Consider the following 23797-nt stretch of genomic DNA (forward strand, 5'->3'; position numbering starts at 1 on the left):
CCTGTCTGTAGCACTGAGTTGATTGACAATCTTCAGAATCATCCATGAAGAAGACTCCTGAGGTTCATCGGATTCTTGTAGACACTCAGGTGAACCAAAGGAATTACCAGAATTGAGGGCTGCCAGCTATTTCCATGTCACTAGGAATAATTACCATGGCCTCTAACAGGATTATGGCTTGAACCCTCAGCTTCTACAATTGTGTTGTCCCTGTGTCATGTATTCACTCCTTCTCACACTGGGTCAGGAATTGGGCTATTCAATAGCATCCTTCAAGAATATGCAAATCACTGAGGTGAATACAGATAACTCTGTGCCCTGAGAGCATCACCCAACAACCACACCCCTCCTCGGGACCACAACCCACCCAACAGCACAGCTCCTCACCATGGACAGGACCTACAGGATCCTCTTCTTGGTGGCAGCAGCAAAAGTTAAGGGGCTCCCCAGTCCCAGGGCTGAGAGAGAAATCAGGCCAGTCAAGTGAGACTTCACGCAATCCTGTCTCCTCTCTACCGGTGCCCACTCCCAGGTGCAGCTGGTGCAGTTTGGGCCTGAGGTGAAGCAGCCTGTGGCCTCAGTGAAGGTCTTCTGCAAGGCTTCTGGTTATGGCTTTACCACCTATGGTATGAATTGGGTGAGACAGGTGCCTGGAGAAGGGCTTGAGTGGATGGGATGGATGAACACCAACACTGGGAACCCAATGTATGCCCAGGGCCAAACAGGACGGTTTGTCTTCTCCATGGACACCTCTGTCAGCACAGCACATCTGCAGATCAGCAGCCTAAACGCTAAGGACACGGCCGTGCGTTACTGTACGAGAGACACAGTGTGGAAACCCACATCCTGAGAAACTCAGAAGCCCTGAGGGAAGAGGTAGCTGTGCTGAGCTGAGGCAGTGGTGCAGCAGTTTCTTTATCTTCCATATGATCTCATTTTGCATCAACTTCCACTTTTATGTTAGCCATGAATGTGGGATAGACGGGTGCTCCTAACAGATCCCTAACTTGCCCATTTTGATGGGTTTTCCAGAAGATGTGAGAAGCCACTTTGTTTGCAAAGCATCCCAGGCCATGCCCTGCTCCACACACACGAGTGCCCATTTCCTGGTCTTTGGTTAACTGTCAAGCGCTCTTCAGTGCACCTGGGCTAATTTCACATCAGGTAGAGAAATGTGTTCTAAAGGAAAGCTAAAGTTGTAATAGCAACTCCTGCTCAATAACCTTCAGCTTCATTGCTTTTGTGTGACCCATCAAGTAATTACGTTACATCAAGGTTCTCAATGGGAGTGTCTAATAAATATAAGGGATGTACAGAAGTTCCGGAATTAAAATAATACAATTGTGAACACAATCTCAGTATTCAACCATGTCTCCACCCTTCACACTCTTCACCACAAAGGAATTTTCATCTCTCCTGGAAGTTGTGTTCATTTTGAAATTAGTTATTTTTTTCATTTTAATATCTCAAGATTATCGTATGTGACTATTTTAGCAGAAAGTGAGTAATGGGAACTTGATCTAAACAACTGAAAACAAATTCACAACTAATTAAGCAAGATGATAGAATGTGATTGGCTCCAGGCTTTGATAATTCGGCAGTTTATGTACCCAGACTTTAAATTTACACATCTTCCTGTTACCTTCATGACACAGTCAACTCCCATTATGAAAGAAATGGTGAGGGCATTCCCAAGCGTCATGCACAATTACAAAAATAGACTGGGTAAGGTGAAGAGTTGATGGTTTAAATTCCCGTTTGAAGAAGTAGGATCAACTACTTTTCTGAATGGCTCACAATGACTTCAGCTCACTCACAGAGCTCAGACAGAAACCTCCCTTCAGGGTGGGAGCTGGGCTGCAGTGGGCACTCGGTAACCATAAAGGTGAAAATAAGCTGTCAGATGGAACTTCTCTGTCACCTCAACATGGAATTTATTGTTTCATTTCATTAGCACTCCTTACATAATGGTTCGTTTGTTTTGGTCTGTTCATTACTTGTATTTTTCAAAGGAATCTCACTTGAATCTTTACTCTTTTGCATTTTGTCTCCAGAACAAGGTTGGGAAGTGTTACCTCCAGCATCATAACATGATCTAGTGACCTGACACATTTGTGGCAAAGAATACCTACCAATTCAGAAGCTCTTTGATTTTCTTTCCATGAAATAGAATTATTTCTTCTGTTCTGTGTATGAGCATATCCTAGCAATCCTGTACACACCCACATAGATGTCTACAAGCCTATGAATTATTCTCTGTAAATAAAAATTTATCTCAATTTCCCTCAGTGTCCATAATTCTCCTGAAGGTGAGGAAGGTCTTTCTGGATCTGTTTAAACAAGATGTCCAGAGACCACCTGGTAGGTCAGGAGCTCACCTGGCTCTGGATGTTGGCTCTGTCTCTTTCCCTCTGTTGTCCCACAGGTCAGCTCACTTGTTCAGTCCTAACAAGAGAACCCAGGTTTGTCCTGATGTTAAAACACACCCAACTTCTGATGACTCTCCTGTTACCCACATCCATGGAGATAGATTATTTATTATATAATTCACCACACTAATGTCAAATGCCCAAGTTGCAATACCGCAAACTCTAAGGTATGTTCATGCAATTCAATGAAGGAGAAAGTCTTTCAGACACAGGTGTACCTGAAATGATAAATATGTTGGTGAGGACTCTGGGCTTGACTGCCATTTTCCAGCCATGTTTTAGAAGTGTGACCTGTCAGGGAAGAACCAGAGTTCCTTGTGTTCTCAGAGGGGAGGGTTTGCAGATGTCCTCTCTTGTTCCCAGGAAAGGCAATTGCACTAATCTTCATGATGAGACTATTCTCCTGTGCTGACCTATTACAGTTTTAGACTGAAATTGTCACTGTGATCCCCAATCTGCATCTATTCATACAGAAGTGTTTAAAGGTCAGGCCACATTCTCAGCATCACACATTGAGACAGTTGGACATACATCCCACTACCTTCTCCTGAGATTGCAGACAGAATCCCAAATTTCAAACAGTCACAAAAGGGAAGGTGTGAGACTTTTTTTTTTTATGACGCACTCTCTGGGACAGATATATTCCAACCACGATGGATATTCTGAATTACAATAAACATTGCATGGATGTAGGTTTATATAAATTCACTGTGACGAATATATTTAGCTGCTGCCCTAATGTTTTTGAATAGAGATTTGACAATTTAGATAACCTGGATGTTTGGTTGGTTTCATATGAATCTTCGCGGGTAGAACAGCATTGAACCTGTTCCAAAATCCATCCTTGATCCATGATCACACTCATCTCCCAGACCAGCTCCTTCAGCACATCTCACATCTCCCTGCCTGGAAGAAGAGAACTCTGGGCTTGGTGAGGGGAGGCCCCAGGAAGAGAACCGAGTTCTCAGAGGGCACAGCCAGCATCCTCCTCTCAGGGTGAGCCCCAAAGACTGGGGCCTCCCTCATCCCTTTTCACCTCTCCATACAAAGGCACCACCCACATGCAAATCCTCACTTAAGCACCCACAGGAAACCACCACACATTTCCTTAAATTCAGAGTCCTGCTCACATGGGAAATGCTCTCTGAGAGTCATGGACATCCTGTGTAAGAACATGAAGCACCTGTGGTTCTTCCTCCTCCTGGTGGCGGCTCCCAGATGTAAGTGTCTCGGGGATGCAGATATGACGATATGGGAGGCTGTCTCTGATCCCAGGGCTCACTGTGGCTCTCTCTGTTCACAGGGGTCCTGTCCCAGGTGCAGCTGCAGGAGTCGGGCCCAGGACTGGTGAAGCCTTCGGAGACCCTGTCCCTCACCTGCGCTGTCTCTGGTTACTCCATCAGCAGTGGTTATGGCTGGAGCTGGATCCGCCAGCCCCCAGGGAAGGGGCTAGAGTGGATTGCGCGTATCTATGGTAGTAGTGGGAGCACCTACTACAACCCCTCCCTCAAGAGTCGAGTCACCATTTCAATAGACACGTCCAAGAACCAGTTCTCCCTGAAGCTGAGCTCTGTGACCGACACGGACACGGCCATGTATTACTGTGCGAGAGACACAGTGAGGGGAGGTGAGTGTGAGCCCAGACACAAACCTCCCTGCAGGGAGGCGGAGGGGGCGGGCGCAGGTGCCGCTCAGGACCAGCAGGGGGCGCGCGGGGACCACAGAGCAGGAGGCCGGGTCTGGAGCAGGTGCAGGGAGGGCGGGGCTTCCTCATCAGCTCAGTGCTCTCCCTCCTCACCAGCACCTCAGCTGTCCCCAGGGCTCCTCTTTCTTTATTATCTGTGGTTCTTCTTCCTCACATCCTTGTGTCAGGGAAGAACGGAGGAAGACAAATTTTCCTCTTACGGTTGAAATTTCACCAATTACTCGGAACTTTCCTACAAGTTCCTGCAGGGCCCATTTTACCTTCTTTATTAAAAAATATATTCTAATGCTTCTCACCATCTCCTGATTTGTGTCGTCAGTTGAATTGTGCTCTCTTTGAAATTCATATGCTGAAACCTTAAATCTAATGGATCTATGTTAGAATTTTAAGGATACAATTAACGTTAAATGTGGTCACAAGTGTGAGAACCTAATGCAATAGACGTGCTGTCTTTATAAGAAGAGGTAGAGACACCAGAGACCTCTCACTTTTCACGTGCGCGCAGAGAAGAGGCCATGTGGAGACGCAGAGTATTAGAAGGTGCCCCAGTGCACGGCAGGAAGAAGCTGCACCAAGAACCAACCCTGCCAGCACCTTGATCTTCAGCATTCAGACTTCAGAATTGTAAGAAAATCAGTATTTGTTGTTTAAGCCACCCACTCCATGTTGTCTTCTTATGAAGACACAGACCGACTAATACCACATAACTCATAACTCTGTTAACGCTGTCCCCTGGATGGAGAATCAGCCCCCCTGAGGCTGGGCACATCTCTCAGATTTCTACATAAAGTAGGCAAAAAACAGTAGCTGTGGTATAAAAACTTGTCATGGCCCTGTCGATCAATTTCTGGGCAAAGTGTTTCAATGAAGCCCTTGGGGCTTTGTTACAAAAGCTGTCTTTTATATTTTATTAGGACCTAACTAATGGACAATGGGTATCGGCTAGATGGAGACTGACCACTGACCATCTTCTGCTCTCTCCTTAGTATACCACAGAAAACCACACCAACATTACTCTATGTCTTCAATTTTCTAAATTTGCACTGAATCTGTTGCCAAATGAGGAGCTACATGAGGTCTGAGTTTTGTTCCCTTCTTCCCAGTCTTCCTCAATTACCAAGGGCAGAAAAGACTTTCAGTGAAATTTGGCTGTCAATGCCCCCAGCACCACATCACTTTTTAAGGTCCAGGAACTTTATTTGGTGGGATAGTGAAATACACTTTTAAATGGAAAGCTCTAAAGCACATACAACAGCTGAAGGAATGGCCACTGTGCACCTGAAGGCTGATGAGGCAGATAGTAGGGTACCTTCCTCCAAGATGGTCCTGAGTGTGTGATGGTTGGATGCCTCGTGCATATGGAAATAAGGACTGGACTGAAGTAGAAACAAGGGCCATATCCCACAGGAAAACAAGAAAAATACAGATGGGCATCCATGAAGACAGTTAATTAAATTTCTTGGGCATAAGATGAAATATTTTTCCAAAGTTTTCAGTGTTCTTAGCTAAATATGAATCATTTCAATGAACTGAGAATTAAAAGGAGAATGGAGTTAGAAGATGAGAGAGAAAAAAGATCCTGAGAGAGCAGAAAGAAAATTCACACAAAACTGTCACATGGCAGAGGCGAGAATGGAGCTGATGCAACTATGTATTATTCTGCAGACCTAGTTGAGACTCTGTTATTTAAGGCAGGTCCAGTGGTGAAGAACTCCTTTAGTTTTTGCTTCTCTGAGAAAGGTCTTATCTGTCCTTTATTTTATAAAATGATTTACATGATAAAGTTTCTTATTTGGCAGACTTTTGTTTGTTTTTCATTCTTTTTCCCCCAGCAATTTGAATACAGTCGTGGACCACCTAAGAATGTTTCAGTCAACAATAGACCACATATATGTTTGTGGCCACATAACATTGTAATACCGTATTTTCACTGAAGATGTTCCATATTTACATGTGTTTAGATAGAGAGATACTTACCATGGCGTTTCAGTTCCCTGCAGTGTTCAGTACAGTAACACTCTGCACAGGTTAGTTGTCCGGAAACATTGTGATATTCCACAAAGCCTGTGCGTGGTAGGGTGTTCCCTGTAAGTTTGTGTAAGTTCTCCCTGTGATGCTTGCACAATGGTGACATGGACTAGAAACACATTTCTCAGAAGTAATCTCTATCACTAAACCATACATCATGGAATAGAATTTCTCTCTATTCTAAACTGAAAACCTGCTGCTGAGAAATCTGCTAAATCTGCTCTTTTTCCTTCTGTTTTCAAAAACATTTCCTTTTAACAATGTGGTTTCAAATATCTCTGATTTTTCTCATTTGGTTTACCTTATTTAAAACTTACAGAACTTCTTGGACGTAGATGAATATTGGCTTTTCCAGATTTAGAAAATTTCCATGCTATTACTTCCTTGAATATTCTTTCCACCTCTCTCTCTCGCTCTCTCTCTCTCTGTCTCTCTCTAACACACACACACACACACACACACACACACACACACACACACACCCTGTTCCTTCACTACCCTTTTTGTCTTATCTTTGCATAACTCCTCAATGCATAATTTAGTTTTCAGTGTGCTTCCTGACTCATAAGTCTTTAACTCTTTTTTATTTCTTTCCTTTAAATTTTTCTTCTCTGTCTCAACTATTTCAAATGATCTTTCTTTGAGTTTACTGTTTCTTCTATTACTTGATCTAGTCTGGTCTAAAATCTTCTATTAACATTTTTGGCTGACTTATTGTATTCTTCAGCATCAATATTTTTGTTTAGTCATCTTCTAAATGTTTTATCTCTATTAAAATCCTCACGCTGTTCTCGCATGATGCCACTAGCTCATTGAACATGTTTCTAACATTTACTTTAAATGTTCTGCCAGGTAATCCATATGCCTCCTTTTCATTGACGTTGGTTTCTGGACCTTTATGTTGGTCTTCTGTTTGGACCATGTTCCCCTGCTTCTTCGTTTTTCTTGACTGTCTTTGTTGCTATCTGTTCATTACAACAAACGCCACCATACACTCTTCCAAGACGAGGCTCATAGAGATCACCCTCACCAATCAGCCCAGAGACAGTAATTTTGGGTCTCTGAAACCTTCATGTATTTAGACTTCTGACTGTTCTTAGTGGCCCCAGGTTTTAGAGGATGATAGACTGTGCCAGGACTCACAGGTAGGGGAAGTAGAAATTATTTACTCAGGCAGCCCCTTGAAAAGTTGGACCACTGGACACAGTTTTATTTTTGAGGTGTGATTCATCAAAATAATGTTAGTTCAAGCTTCTCTCAACCAGTCATTAAACCTTGAAATTTTATAATTTCTTACTTGGATCTGGGGTTTATTCTTTGAATATTTAGCTAAAATCACAAACTAATTTCAAGCTGCCTATTTGGCAAAATGCTCTGCTGCAGAATTTCCATTTTCTGTGTTACCTCTTTTTGCATTTAAATCTAAGTCTGTATTAGTCATGTATCTAGAATGCAGAAAAGTGTCTTATAGTTCTTTATTTATTTAATTTGATGTGGTTTCCAGAAGATGTGAAAAACCCCTTTATTTAGAAAATACCTGATTCCCCATTGGTCAATCATTTCCTCTTTAACTTGCCTGCCTCTTCTCACATGATCTGTAATAAGCAAGGAGAAACGAAGACACACCATTGAGAGTTTGCTTAGATCTCCCCTCAGCTAAATTTCTAAGTGTCAATTACTAATTCTAATTTCATCCATTCTAACATAATTAAGATAAATTCTATAGCAAGGTGCACATACTTTCCCGTTCTAATCCGATGTTCATGACAGAAACAAAGCAGTTGTCTTCTCTGCAATGTGGTCACCTGAAGTCTGAGATGAGGGGTCACACAGGTATTTTTATAATATTTAAGGGTTTGGACAACAATAGTGATAACAATGCTGAACAACACTAGGTCCTAACTGAAAGGTTACAGATAAAGTTACTGCTGCTATTTTATATTAACACCTTATTAGAATGAAGCTCAGAGGAAGAGGCCACATCCTAGGTCACACAGTGAGGGGGAATGGAGCCGTGCTCTGCTCTCCACACTACGCACAAGACCCCAGACGCGAGCCCAGGTTCCACTGACACATGGCATCTACAGGGCAGTTCTCAGGGGATGATGTTAGGGCACCTGCTTCCTGGGGCAGGGCGCTTCCTTCTCTCGGTTGTGCACTTGCTCCTTCTGCAGGCTCTAAAGTGAGCACTTGTATTGCCATGATTTATACATGTTCTTTCCCCAATATGGAAAAATATTTATAAAATTTTCAATTTTTTTTCTCTGATGCACACTGCATTAGCAGAAAGGAATAAATCACGTTTCTTATCCTCCCATACAGTCTAAGATTCCTGAAGACAGAGTTGATGTGATGTACACATAGGTGGATCTCTGCCTCTCAGAGGTGGCCTTGGTCTTCAAGCTTCAGCAATTCTGGGAAGCCAAGGACACCTCCATCTCCTCCTCCCTGCACAGCAGCTCACTTGAGAACAGCTTTCTCATTGGAATATCTTGTGTTTAAGGAATAAGAGTCACTATTTCAGGTTTGGGGGCCTGAGTGCACCTATTGAATCCAGCCCAGGATTGGAGACACTTTTCAGAACACAACATCACCTGAGACATGACCAGTCACACTGTTTTACTTGCACAATTTCAGCTTCCTCAGAAGAAAATTAAAATTGCTGAGACTTTTTCATAACTGCTGTGCCATGTCCTTTCTCTGTTTTCCTGCCTGTTCACTTATATGAGACCAGGTGCTCCATCTATGTAATCAGATTAGAATCCTGCCTCCAGTAACACATGAAGAGGACCTTTGGTTGTACTTTTGGGCTTTGCTCCAAAATGTAAAGATTACAACAGTCATCGCCTCATTCTTATGTCAAGAGGCATCTGCGCAATCTGATCTTCAATACCTTTTAGAATCCATCAGATTAATGAAGTTCCATTTTTATAATGACCACTCCAAAAACTGGACAGTTGGGCATGTCCAGAATGGCAGTTGACACGTGCTTAACTGGAACTGAAGCTGCAGAGACCACGGGCTGTTGAAGGCACTTACATGGTAAGCACTATAGAGGCCTGCAAGACAGATGTGGACTAGGGTGAAATGACAGTTCCAGAGGGCCACACAATCCTCAGCCTTCTGGAATTTTCCTCCAGAAATCTCCAGATTCTAAAAAATACAATCCAAATACATCTCCTATGGGTCAGAATTAGGGAAGTTTAATTACTGAAACACATACCAGGAGCCTTCTCCAAAAGATCCTACAGGGAAGAACTTTTCCAGATCCTTATGCTATGTGAGGGGAAGACAAATCTGCCCATTCCAGATCCCTCCCCGATTCCTCGATTATTATACAAATGAGTAATGTTAGCCAATAGGGTAAGATGTAAGCAAATAGTCCAGGGAAAATGAAACCACAAAAAGGAGTAAAGAAGAAAATTCAGCTTTTCCCCTAGAGACGCCTGGTCAAGGTCACAGCCCAGAAGAGGAAGGTGATCAAGTCTCTAGGTTTCCACTGTAAGAACAGACAGTGCCGACCTGCACTGCACAATTCATTCTAACCAGGATGATGGCTCTGGATTAAAGATGAGAGTGTGGCAATGCACAGACTCAGAGGAGAACATACAGAAACTTAGAAAAAAATGACAGAGAGTTAGACAAGGACAGTGGAGCAATATGAAGCCTCTGACTTCGAGATTTTTAAAAACAAGGTCTTGGAAACTCCTTCATTCACCTCAGCTTCTTTTATCATGAAGGCTTTTCAAGGTTCTTAGCTGAGACAAAGAAAATAACAACCGGCATGCACTTCCCAAGTCTTCACTTGGATCCTGTTGCCTTTGGATCTCTAGGAGAAGAAAGTCAGATACTGGGCCTAGTGTCAGAGTAGGAGGCACTTTCTGCAGGCGAGGCACTAGGAAGAAGGGAAAACGTGTGTTATTGGAATATTGGATATGAAGTGTGCTCTCATCTGAAAGCATCTGCACCTGCTGGAAATCTCAGATGCAACATTCAGCTGCAGGGAACAAGGCACACCCAAATCTCTTGTAAGGTTTTGGATTCATTTTCCACTGATTCGGTGCATCTGGAGCCTAGAGACGGGGCTCCCTCCTGGGTCATAGAATCCTTGCTTTGAGTCTGCCTGTAGAGTTCATTAGGTTTAGTAAGACCAATCAGTTGTTTCAAGAGATGGTGTCGGCAGCGTATGCTGTCACTGAAGGATTATTCTAAGCCAGGACAAAGCCATTTCATGTTAGTCTAGGGAAGCTGAGGGAAAACGCTTTGTGAGCCCCACAGGAGCTTCCTCGCAAGGCAAGGGCTGGGCTGGAGGGGACACTCAGGAGCCCCCCAGCCCAGGTTCCAGCCCCGGAGCAGGTGCACAGGAGGCTGGGGACGAAGTTTCCTCTCAGTGCCTGTGTCTTCCTTTGTCAACAACAAAACAACTAAGTGTTCATGAAGTAGTGGATATGCCTTTAAATGTCCTGTTACATCAGAAGCATTCATATACCATAAGGCAACCAGAACTATTTTTCAAAGTGGGTTTCTAGGACTGTAAATATCTTAATAGTGAGGATATAATGGATAGGAATGGTTTTACTAATTGAAAGGACACAGGATTCTGGGAGTCTGTATATTCCTACGAATAAACAATTCAGACTTTAGTGTTAAGTAATGTTGTCTACATTGTGTGAGTGACAGGACAGTGATGGATCTGAGAGTGTGGCAGGTGCACAGACCCAGTGAGTCAGAAATCAATACGGAAAGATGAGGATCTATGGATATGACCTGAAAGGATGTAAACAGTTTATGAAATTCTATTAAATGGAGTAGGAAATAAAACCCAAACTTATCCAAAACACAAATTCCTTTACGATTATTTCGGGAGCAGTGAGTTCATCAGGAACCCCAAACTTCTCTTACATCTTCTGATTCCTATTGTCTGTGAGATAAGAAAATCAGCTCTAACTATGCATCACAGGGCAAATCTGTAAACCAAGAGTGTTTCTAGTGAAGATCATGGAGGATCAGGAAGCCAGGCAGGTGCTGGAGACACTGTCTCAGGAGCGCCCAGATGATCTCAGGGGGACCTGCTGGACACTCACGTGGGACATCAGCTGTCACTTTCTCAGAGTGACCAGTGAGCTGTGCTGGTGCCTGATGGGACTAGGATGAGGTCAAGGCACCTTCTCAGTGTCATGGAGAGTGATGGTTCCAGAAATCATCCAGGCGGTCTCTACGCTAATCAAATATGGGTTCACAGTGAGGAGCATGTCCTCTGGGGGCTTGGTCTTCAGTGAAAGGATGTCTGGACATCAGAAGTTTGTAAATGGAGCAGAGTCTGCATTTCCTCAAGGAGGATTAGGGCTTGGAGCATCAGCATCCCACTCTTGTAAGGCTGATGTGTCATTTACTTTACCTTTCTTATCCTGAATCAGGGTCTTGAGCTATGAAATGCTCTGACTCATGAATATGCAAATAACCTGAGATCCACTGAGGTAAATATGGATATGTCTCAGCCCTGAGAGCATCACCCGGAAACCACATCCCTCAGCTAGAGAAGCCCCAGGCAGCGCAGCTCCTCATCACGGACTGGATTTGGAGGATCCTCTTTCTGGTGGCAGCAGCAGCAGGTAAGAGGCTGCCAAGTCCCGGTGATGAGGACGGGATTGAGTCCAGGTAAGTGGGCTTTCATCAGCTCCTGCGTCCTCCCCACAGGTGCCCATTCCCAGGTGCAGCTGGTGCAGTCTGGGGCTGAGATGAAGAAGCCTGGGTCCTCAGTGAAGGTCTCCTGCAAGGCTTCTGGATACACCTTCACCAGCTACTTTATGCAATGGGTGCGATAGGCCCCTGGACAAGGACTTGAGTGGATAGGATGGGTCTACCTTGGAAATGGTAACACAAACTATGCGCAGAAGTTCCAGGGCCGAGTCACCATCACCAGGGATGTGTCCATGAGCACAGCCTACATGGAGCTGAGCAGCCTGAGATCTGAGGACACAGCCGTGTTTTACTGCGCGAGACACACAATGTGAGAACCCATATCCTGAGAGTGTCAGAAACCCCAGGGAGGAGGCAGCTGTGCTGGCATGGAGGAGATGACAAAGATTATTAGATTGAAGACTTTCTTAGAAAATGGCATTAAGTCATTAAGAAAAGGAAAAATATAAATGTGTAGTTGAAAAATTTTAATTATTTGAGAGATTGTTCACACAGCATTTATTTTGTAAGAGAATTTCAGGGATTCGAGAATGAATCAAATTAACAAATCTGATAAAGAACTTCCTCTGAACAAATCTTTGTAAACATGAGTTTCTGAATCAGTGTTGTAAATATTCTAGGACGCAAACACAAGTTCGCATTTTAAGTTTACTTTTATCTCTATTTTAAAAATGCTAAAAATTCTCATTTTGTGCATGTAGCATTTTGAATTCCCACCATCAATTCATGATAGTCCTTGATTTCCCACATTCATATTGCCATTTGTCATTATGGGAATTGGGTATTTTAACCATGCTAATAGGCAAGTAATGGTATCTAATTTTTATTTAAATGCACATGTTCCTAATAAATATATTGTTGGTAAGATGCCTCTCCTGATAGTTGGTTAATTTTTAATTGCATTTCTTTTGATAAGTTGTAAGTTTACTTGCATACTGACTATAAAAGTGATTTAACGAATTAAAAGAATTCATTTAACAAATATGTGACTTGGAATTATTTTCTCAAAGTCTGTGGCTATCTATTACTCCCTTATCAGTGATCATTGCAGAAAAATGTGTGTGTGTGTGTGTTTGCACACATTTAGATAAAAAAAAAACATAAAACATTTATTCATCCATAGATAATGGCTTTGGCATTATATCTGAAATCTCATTATAAAATACACTAATAGTGATTATTTTTTTCCATGTCTCTAATCTCAGGACACAATCAACTCATGAGTGTTTAAGCTTCACCTACTTGATCGGAGGACTCTCCACCTGAGATATTTGGAATGCTTCTGTAAGGAGATGTGTTCTTCTTGCCATTATTGCTCTATTTAGTCATCCATTAATATCTGTATTGGTGTATGGATGTCTATTTCATTCTCTGAAGAAGATCCATGCTACAGTATTCATTTTATTGTTCAAATCATCACAGCTTTATTAGGTGCTGGGAGCTAATTTATTTTGGATCCTGCATCCTTACAGCACACCTCAAGCTTTTGTTTTTGAACACTTCCCCGTGTCCTGGCATTACAATACATTCTAAGCACGTTTTCTATATTACCTTTTTCTAACATAGAATCGGTCATTTTTCTAAAGACTGCTTGTTTCTGATATGAAAGAATAGTATTAAAATAAAAAATTGTAATACTGGGTATGTGTGTTGTTAATGTGGTATAAGTACTCCTAGGACCTTTCAACCAACTGACCTAGTAAATGGGCATGTTTATATGAACCCATATTTGTGGACACATCGAAACGTTTATGTATCTAATCTTCTGTAACTTTATTGCATTACAAATGAGAACACACTGGCCTCTCACCCAACTATGCTACCACATGGACCTTTCTAGCCCTCCTTTATTGACTGTCCATAACCACCCACTGCAAAGTGAGGAACCCCATCCCACCATATGCCATTTGATTACTTAGCTGCACAATTTCAGGACACATGCACAGCAGTATCAGAAATGTAGAGCTGTACCCTTGTGGGAAACATGTTTATCTACTAGAATAGAGTGTTTATGTGTAATTTCTTTACACTTTAAACTTACAGAATTTCCTCATTTTCAACGTTCTTTAGGTCAGCGACTTCATTTCCCATGTTCTTCAGGGAAGTTATTTCAATGACACTGTATAATCTGATTTATTTGAAATTCTGTAAGAGCCAAAACTGTAGTCAAGGAAACGTATAGAGGATATTCCAGGAATTTAGAGAGTGGGTATAAAATAAGTTTGAAAGGCACTATTAACGACACTAAAACTATCCTTACTGATATGCAATGGTTGAGACATGACACAATTTGTCTAAGCACACAATTTTGTGATGGAAAATATAAATCTAAATAAATACAATTTCAAAAGTTCGTTAACCCCGGAATCAAATACACATTGTATAAAATTATCTAATAATTTTTTTGGTGATTGTAGGGATGTCATGAGACGCATGCAACAGAGATCGAAGTAATTTTCTACATTTACATATATCATGTTTCCATTCATTAAAGACATTTTATTTAAAAAATCAATTATCTACTTGACCCAGGTTTTTTCTTCCCGGCAAGAAAATAACCCACAGGATTATTTTCTTTCATTGGTTGAGAAAGATTTTCCCAAACTTCAGCTCAGTTCAGGCAGGCACTGTTCCTGAATGGGCATTTACTCTCAGATTTGTACACACACCTGTCACCATGTGGGCTCTTCTGTCAGACAAACACACCTTTCCTCATGTGGATTCTTCCCTCAGACAAACACACAGGTCCCCACGTGGACTCCTTCCTCAGACCACCACGTATGTCCTTACATTTGCTCTTTCCTCAGAAAACAGACATTTCCTCATGTGGACTCTTGTCTCAGACAAACAAACATGTCTCCTTGTGAACTCTTCACTCAGATAAGTGCACACGTTTCCACATTGACTGTTTCCTGACACAAGCACATATATCCAATGTTGAACTGTCTTGCGGAAAAGATGATGGCAATTATAAACCCCAGCCCTGACAAGGTGTAGATCTGCATTTTTTTTGTTGTAACTTAACTTTGCCTCATTGTCAGGAACAGTGGTTTGCAGCTCTAAATGCACTGATTACAGACAGATGTCCATTTTCTTTGGAAATGCATATATTGTGTTCTTACTGGACATATTTGTCGAAATTGTTTGCTACTATGAACATACCTGAACAGTGTCCACATTAGAGAATAAGAAACTGTAATAGGCAGATTCACCCTGTGCATCCAGACCCAGGAATCCTTTGCCTTTGCCCTCCCTGAAATGGAGACACAGAGGATGGATGAGCAATGCTGAGCGGTGCACCTATGACCACAAAAAGAAAGACCTGGAAATGTGTCCCCTCCCCTCCTTATGAAAGGCAGTTCGTTCCCTGTTCCTTCAGGCCCTGGTGAGGAGCCACCCCATGTCTGTGCCCTTCCTCAGTGTCCGCACCGTGGGGTCTGCACTGATCTGGGCTTCCTTTCTCATCATCCTCAGTATTAGTGTCCCTTGTGAATCAGGTCCAGCTGCGGCTGCTCCACATGGGGTTGTTCTCAGTCTGTTCCATCTGTGTTTGCAGAATTCCTGTTTGAAGTTCACTGGTGGAGTATGAGGGGGAAATATTGTACAGCCCAGTGGTTCACTAAGCCCCTCCTGCAAAACCTCTGGATTCACCTTCACTGATTGCAGCATAATCGTGGTTCATCAGCCTCCAGGACTGGGGCTGTTGTGAGCAGCAACAGGGAGAAATTCAAGAGGAAGTTCCCAGTGGTGCCCTCCATGACGACAAAGGAGCTTCTCCATCCCCAGGGCACTCTTAAGTGCATGGTCTCACTGACATCTTTGCTTCCTTAATCACGTTTGTTCTGTAAATCACAATGAATGGGGCATTCTTCATCTATTATATATTTGTTAAGTCTTGTTTGGCATCTTTTTACAAAACTGGTCACTTTATCTTATGTAACATCCCTGTTAAGTCCTGAAAATCTTTTTTGATATCTACTTTGTCTGAAATTTACACAGCAACTATAACTTTCTTTTGGTTCATATTTTCATCATCCATCATTTACCATCTTTATCTTTTCTATTTGTAGATATGTACCGTAACTTCCTTGTACGTAGCTAATAGTTGGGCCGTGCCTTTTTAAATCAAGTACAATAAATTCTATTTTAAAATTAATATTATTTTTCTGTTATTTTGTGTTTAAATTAGCATTTCATAATGATGTTTATTTCTCTATTAAAATATTATCTAATTCACATTTTATAAATGTTATATTGGCTGCCATAAGGTTTACAATAAGAATTGTATGGAATTAGATGCTAATGCAGATACTGTGGTGGCCTTGATCTAAAGTACAGAGATAGTGTAACTGTGTGCTTTGAATTCCTCCTTCTCACCACTCCTTCTTCTTTACTGTCAGTTGGCACTTACATATAAAATATAATATATATTTTTATCGCTTTATATAGTTATATGTTATAGCAATTACAAAGATAATAACTGCACTTCATCTTGATTTTCCCTTTTTTTACAATCTTAATTTCTTTGTATAGATCTATGTTTTGGGTGCATATCACATGGCTACTCACAGAGAAACTTTGCTAACATATGCCCTGAAACATGAATCTGCTGACAAATTGTCTCAGGATTTTTTTTAATGACATAATTTTATTTGCTTTCACGTTTTTATAAAAATGAAATGCATGTACAATTTCAGTTTACATTTCGCTTGTAATTTATTTTCTTGCATTTATTTTTTTCTTCCAGGAGATGATCACATATTACATTCTGTTGGGCCTTTATTAACCACGTTTCTGTGAGTCTACTCAGGGTTGGATTTCAAGTGTGTGGTTGCAATGGCTATCACAGTTGAAGTCAGCTTCTCCTGTTCACAAAATATTCAGGTTTCTCCAGCAATACCTGATTTTGTGTCCCTGTTTGGCTTTGAGTTTTCACATTTCATTCCCCCCAGAGAGCCTCTTTCAGCTGTGGCAGGTGCATCCTGCTGACACTTTTACTTGGTGATTGTTTGTGTGGTGAAGGGGCTTGGACACAGGGGCACGTTCTCCAACCTTCTGACTAAGACTCCTTCTTAGCTATGGGTGGTGTGACTGGCTCTGAAGCATGGCCTTATAAGTGTTTCTGTTCCTTCGCTTCCCCAGTGTCAGAGTGTCTCTTCCCAGTCACAGTGGATTTTCATCAGCGTCCTCAGCTTCTGACCCACTGTCCTTACATGACAGATTCAGGATTTCATTCCTCAGGAAAGAGATGGGAGGTGTTTCTGGGTAGAGTTTCCTTGGTTTCCTCTGTTTCCTTATGTTCTAGTTGATTCTACCAGTGCCTGAAGGACACAAGATTTAATAAATGTCTCTCACATATAGTGAAGGGAGATTCAGCATTGAACAGAGCTGCTCTTCTTCCTCCCCAGTCAACACCACAGGACAGCAGGTGGGTGAGTTGTCTGGGGATTTCCCCAATTCTGTAGGAAAAGCCTGCAAATGCCGGGAGTTTCACACCCTCACCATGAGCACACACGTCCTCAACAACTCATGAAACATTTCCAGGTTAGCTTTTTCTTCCTTCAACACCATGCCGTGAGTAATACCTGCCCCAGTCACGCTAATAAATGGACCCTAGTTCTCTCTGCAGGTCCCTATTTTCTCAGAATACAGGGATTTTTTTTCTCTGTGACATCAACTCAGATATGTTGAAGAGTTTATTTTTGTAGTTATTCATGGTTTTTGTTAAAGAGGTCAGAATAAGATTAATTTCTCAATTTTTACATTACAATCCTTAGTATCTAATTTCTAAATAAAATTCAGAAACTGAGTCAACATATCAAGTATCCATTATTTGGTGCATTGTTAAACAATTTGAGAAATATTAATGTAGCAAAAGACAATGAACCGTTGAAATCAAGGCATGCCTCATTCACATAAGAACATGAGAATCTTATAAAATGATTGTGGTGAGTGAAGGAAGCTGAAGAATTCACAGTAAATCTCAAGTGATTTTTTTGTTTTTTGTTTTTTGTTTTGAGATGGATTCTCGTTCTGTCGCCCAGGCTGGAGTGCAGTGGCCCAATCTCGGCTCACTGCAAGTTCCGCCTCCCGGTTTCACGCCATTCTCCTGCCTCAGCCTCCCGTGTAGCTAGGACTACAGGCGCCCTCCACCTCGCTCGGCTAATTTTTTGTATTTTTAGTAGAGACGGGGTTTCACCATGTTAGCCAGGATGGTCTCGATCTCCTGACCTCGTGATCCGCCTGTCTCGGCCTCCCAAAGTCCTGGGATTCTCAAGTGATTTTATTTGTATGAATTGTAGAAGATGCAACTATTGTAAATTAACATGAAGAAGATCTGAATTTTCTGAGAAAAGAGTGGTAAGAGTAACAAGGTGGTGAAATGAAATTACAGAGAAGTGAGAGAAAAAAATAGAGGTTAATTGAATTGCTAACAGCATGATTGCAGTGCTGACTCAATGACTGCACACATACATCCACATTTCCCAAATGCTGCACTGTCAATTTGTTTTCATTATTAATTGATTTTAATAAAGCAGCAACAAAAATGAATATATTGGCAGAGAAAAAACAAGACAGAGATAAATACTGACACTTGAATAATCACGGACTCCTGACAATACACGCATGTGAACACTGATTGTGTATTTCAGGTAAACACTAGAAACGGCAAAATTCCGTAAAGTTGATATGACAGGTGGGACATCCTGAAAACCCCTCTAGGCGTGTCCCACACCAGCCTGGAGCTGTCTCAGGGGAGCCGACTGCTCCAGTGTTCAGCGTCACAGGCACAGATAATAGGGCTAACCCTGTCCAGATGTGTGATATTGGACACATTGCACAGCTGCTCTGTTCTGCATGTAATTATCTTCTCTAAAAATGTGACATCCACACTTGCGTTAAGTACATTCTACAATATGTAAAATTAAATAAGACGATGAATACTAAATGATTATCAAGGCACAATCACGTAATCTGAAGTTATATTTCCTGAGAGATAGAATTGATTCCAGTGTTTTCCGGGACACTCGCATCCGCTCTGAGCACTGCCTTCTCCTCAGCCGTCCCACCCCAGAGCCTGCAATATAGTCGGGGACATGCAAATAGGTCCCTCCCTCTGCTGATGAAAAGCAGCCCAGCCCTGACCCTGCAGCTCTGGGAGAGGAGCCCAGCCCCAGAATTCCCAGGTGTTTCTGTTCGGCCATCAGCACTAGACACACAGAACACACCATGGAGTTTGTGCTGAGCTGGGTTTTCCTTGTTGCTCTTTTGAAAGGTAATTGAGAGTGAAGTAGAAATTCTGTGTGAGGGGACATGAGTGAGAGGAACAGTGGATATATTTGGCGGTTTCTGACCTTGGTGTCTTTTTGTTTGCAGGTGTCCAGTGTGAGGTGCAGCTGGTGGAGTCTGGGGGCGGTTTGGCAAAGCCTGGGGGGTCCCTGAGACTCTCCTGCGTAGCCTCTGGATTCACCTTCAGTAGCTACTACATGAGCTGGGTCCGCCAGGCTCCAGGGAAGGGGCTGGAGTGGGTCTCAGATATTAATAGTGGTGGGGGTAGCACACGGTACGCAGACTCCGTGAAGGGCCGATTCACCATCTCCAGAGACAACGCCAAGAACACGCTGTATCTTCAAATGGACAGCCTGAGAGCCGAGGACACGGCTGTCTATTACTGTGCGAAAGACACAGTGAGGGGAAGTCAGTGTGAGCCCAGACACAAACCTCCCTGAGCCCAGACACAAACCTCCCTGCAGGGGCGCGGGGGGAAATCAGCGGCAGGGGGCGCTCGGGACCCACTGATCAGAGTCAACCCAGCGGCAGGTGCACACGGAGGCTGATTTCCTGTCAGGATGTGGGACGTCACCTTTTTACAGTTCCTCTAGTGAACCTCTCTGAGTTCAGAACTCTGTGCTTAGTAATGTCATCTCTACATATTTTTACAATGATTGTTTTAATATGAAAATCTATTCTCATGTGTACAAAATGCAGACGATCCTTAACCGAGGAGATGAGTTTCCAACCATGGTGGCCACGATCAGAGTCCTGAGGAAGCTCAGGCTTCCTGGTGAGTCTTCTCCAGTCAGACTCAGGACAGGAGCCTGAGAAAGATTCCTGACCAGAGCTGAGGTATGGCTGCTCACGAGAGGGCACGAGCTGCGGGGGGCTGTTCCTGCAGAGCCCTGATTCGGCGGCGGATGAATCAAACATACACGGACACAGGTGTTCTGCTTTGCCAGTTCAGCGGAGGGTCCGAGGCCACTTACTGACTCCAAGGAAAGTCCTGTAAAGAATGGCAGCAGCGGCCCTGAGCCGCTCGCGCTCCAGGCGTTTATTTAGTGTAGAATTCACAACAGACGCTCTGAGTCAACACACTGGTGGATAATTAACATGGTTCAGAGAGTAGTTCTATGAAGGAGTAAAGCTCAGGGACTGCGGTCTAAAGTAAATACCATTAGGGGGCAGTATCCTTGGTCGACCTCCCCCGGAGAGGGCCAGTAAGCTTGTAAGGGACTTGTAAGCTTCAAATATGACATTTTTATTGTCATGCCTCTAAATCAGGATATGTAGTTATGTTAGCTAAGAGTAAAGAAAAGTAAATTTAGCTTACTAAAAATCAGGAAAATAAAACCTAATGAAATGGAAACTGGGATATGAGTGGCTCCAGACTTGGCTATTTTAAGAGTTTATGTATCCAGGTGAGTTCTTTTCTCAATTTTACACACAGACACACCCACAATGCCAGATTCATGTCCCATTGACTCTCATTATCTCTTTTTTCATCAGTTTGCTTAGAATTTTGACTTCCAGCTGCACCCATGTTTCACAAAAGACATTATTTTTCAATGACTGCATAGCATTCCACGGTGTCAATATATTGTATTTTCTTTATCCAATCCACCATTAATGGACACGTAGGTTAGTTTTTTGTCTTAGGTATTAAGAATACCATAGCAATAAACATGAAAGTGGGTGCATTTTTTGGTAGAATGATTTGTTTTCTTTTGTGTATATACCCACTTATGAGATGACTGGGCCAAATGACAGCTCTGCTTTAAATGTTTTGCAACTCTCCAGACTGCTTTCCACAGTGCTTGGACTAATTCACATTCCACCCAACACCGTATATGTGTTTCCTGTTCTCCGCAACCTACCCAGAATCTGTTAATTTTTGACTTTTTAGTAGTACTGATCTTGACTGGTATGAGATAGCATCTCTTTGCAGTTTTGATTTGCATTGATCTGTTGATTAGTGATGCTAACCATTTTTTTCATATGTCCTGGCCAGCTTATATATTTTTGAGAAGTTTATGCTTATGTCATGCCTATTGTGTAAATGTGGTTATTTTGTTTTTGATTGTTGATTTACATTTCTTACAACACCTGGATATCGGACTTCCATCAGATGCATAGTTTGTGAATATCTTCACCCATTCTGTAGGCTCTCTGCTTACTCTCTTGATAGTTTCTTTTGCTGTGTAAAAACTCAGATTTTATCAGGTGCCACATACAGAATTTCCATTTGCTGCAATTGCTTTTGGGGACTTTGCCAAACATTTCTTGCCTAAAACAATTTGGGAACAGTATTTCTTAGGTTGTCTTCCAAGATTTTTATAGATTGAGGTCTTGTACTTAAATCTTTACTCCATTTTTTTGTTAATTTTTGTTAATGGTGAAAGGTAGACATGTAGCTTCCATCTTCTGCATATGGCTAGCCAGTTATCCCAGAACAATTCATTGAATAGGGATACATTACCTCATTGCATGTTTTTAGTGTCCTGGTGTAAGATCAGATGGTTGTAGTTGTGCAACTTTATTTCAAAGTTTTGTATTCTCTTTCAGTGGTCTATGCATCTGTTTTTGTACAGGTACCAAGCTATTTTGGTTCCTGTGGTTTTATAGTACAATGTGATGTCTTATAGTGGGATACCTTTGACAGTATTTTTGTCACTTAAGATTGCTTTTGTTTTTAAAGTTCTTTTTTGATTCCATAAAATTTTTAAGAAGTGTTTCTTCTAATGCCGTAAAAACAATGCTGGTAGTTTGATAGGAATAGCATTGAATCTGATAATTTATTTGGGCACCATAAAAACTGATAACCTTAAATGATTTCATCAAGTAATTAGAAAGGTCTCAAATTAGTAATCTTAACTTCACACCTAAATGAACTAAAAAATCTCAAAGCTGGCAGAAAAAAATAAAATTAGAGAATAACTTAATGAAATTCAGATACAAAAAGGCATACCAAATATCAATAAACCTAAGAGTTTCTTCTTTGTTAAATTAATAATATTGATGGATAGACCCCCTAGCTGGATTAACAAAGATAAAGAATAAGATGATCCAAATAAGTACAATCAGAAATGACAAAGGGGATATTACAACCGACCCCAGAGGCATACAAAAATTCTCCAAACACTATAAACTTCATGCACACATATTAGAGAATCTGGAGGAAATGCATAAATTTTGGGAAACACAAAATCTCCCAAGACTGAATAGGAAGAGACTGAAACCCTAAAGAGAGCAATACCAACTTCTAAAATTGAGTCAATAATAAATAACCTACCAAGAAAAAGAAACCTGGAAAAGATGCCAATTCTACTGAAACTACTCAAAGAAACTCAAGGCATAGAGAATCCTTCTCAACTAATTCTGTGAAGCCAGCATCAGCCTTATACCAAAACATGGCAGAGACACAAGAGAGGAAAACTTGAGACAAATACTTCTCATGATAATAGGCTTAAAAATTCTCAACGTCGGAAATCAAATCCAGTAGTATATCAAAAAATCGACACACCACAATCAAGTATGCTTTATTCCAGAGATGCATGGCTGCTTTAACCTATGCAAATCAATATATGTGATTCACTACATAAACAGAATCAAAAGCAAAAACCGTTGTAGTATCCCAGAAGATGGAGAAAAAGCTTTCAATAAAATCTTACATCCCTTTATGTAAAAAAAAAAAAAACCCTCAAAAGTATAAGCATTGAAGAAGCACACTTCAATCTAATGAGCCATCTATGACAAACCCACAGCCAACATCATACTGGATGGGCAAACACTGGAAGCATTTTCCTTAAGAACAGAAACAAGATAAGGATGCCCGCTCTCACCATTTCTATTCAGTATAATACTGGAAGTATTAACCAGATCAGGCAAGGTAAAGAAGTAAAAGGCATCCATATAAAAGAAATAGAAGAATGCAAACTATCTGTTTTCACTGATGACATAATTCTGTATCTAGGAAATGTTGAAGATTCTGTCAAAAGTCCCTAGTATTTATAAATTAGTTTATGAATGTTTCAGGATATAAAATCAATGTACAAAAAAATCACAGTAACATTTCTATACACTAAAAACCTTCTGGCTGAGAGTGGAATCAAGAACTTGCTCTCCCAATAGCCACCAAGACAACTAAATACCTAGGAATGTAGCTAAGCCAATCAGATGAAAGATCTCTACTAGAAAAACTACAAAACACTGGTGAAAAAAATTAGAGATAAAACAAATAAATGGAAATAAACATTCCACGCTTAGGAAATTAAAAAATAAATGTAAAAAGTAGTTTTTAAATATGCGATTAATTCTATGTAGCAATGCCATTTTTCAGAATATTGTGGATGGTAATAGCAGTTTAGCATTTGAGCAAAGGAAACACCTAACAGAATTACTTTATAACATGTTTTTTTCCTGTAGTGGGTGTGTTTCAGTTAAATGATGAAAGCATCGGCATATCACAGGTTGGAAACACAAAATCTGCTTATGGATTGAACAGGCTGTAGACTTTCGTCAAGGAATTACTTCAAGTCATTGAGAAAAACAGAAGACAGTAAATGAAGGAGGAGCTGGTACCATTCCTTCTGAAACTATTCCAATCAATAGAAAAAGAGGGAATCCTCCCTAACTCATTTTATGAGGCCAACATCATCCT

General features: G+C 41.4%; 1 protein-coding gene and 1 gene segment (V, D, J or C); both read left to right on the forward strand.

Moving 5' to 3' along the window:
* Nucleotides 1-388: 388 nt before the first annotated feature.
* On the forward strand, nucleotides 389-850 carry LOC105525102. The segment is given in 2 exon segments: nucleotides 389-428; nucleotides 513-850. Coding segments are annotated over 2 exon segments (378 nt in total).
* A 2705-nt stretch (nucleotides 851-3555) lies between these two features.
* Nucleotides 3556-23797, forward strand: part of LOC105525106 — a 46478-nt gene continuing 26236 nt past the window's right edge. Inside the window, exons 1-2 of the mRNA XM_011960623.1 lie at nucleotides 3556-3649; nucleotides 3733-4056. Of these exons, the coding sequence (XP_011816013.1) occupies nucleotides 3583-3649; nucleotides 3733-4056 (391 nt within the window). The 5' untranslated portion in view covers nucleotides 3556-3582. The remainder of the gene's footprint in view (nucleotides 3650-3732; nucleotides 4057-23797) is intronic.

The sequence above is a fragment of the Colobus angolensis genome, unplaced genomic scaffold (assembly GCF_000951035.1).
Source record: "Colobus angolensis palliatus isolate OR3802 unplaced genomic scaffold, Cang.pa_1.0 Scaffold519, whole genome shotgun sequence".
Classification (NCBI taxonomy): domain Eukaryota; kingdom Metazoa; phylum Chordata; class Mammalia; order Primates; family Cercopithecidae; genus Colobus; species Colobus angolensis.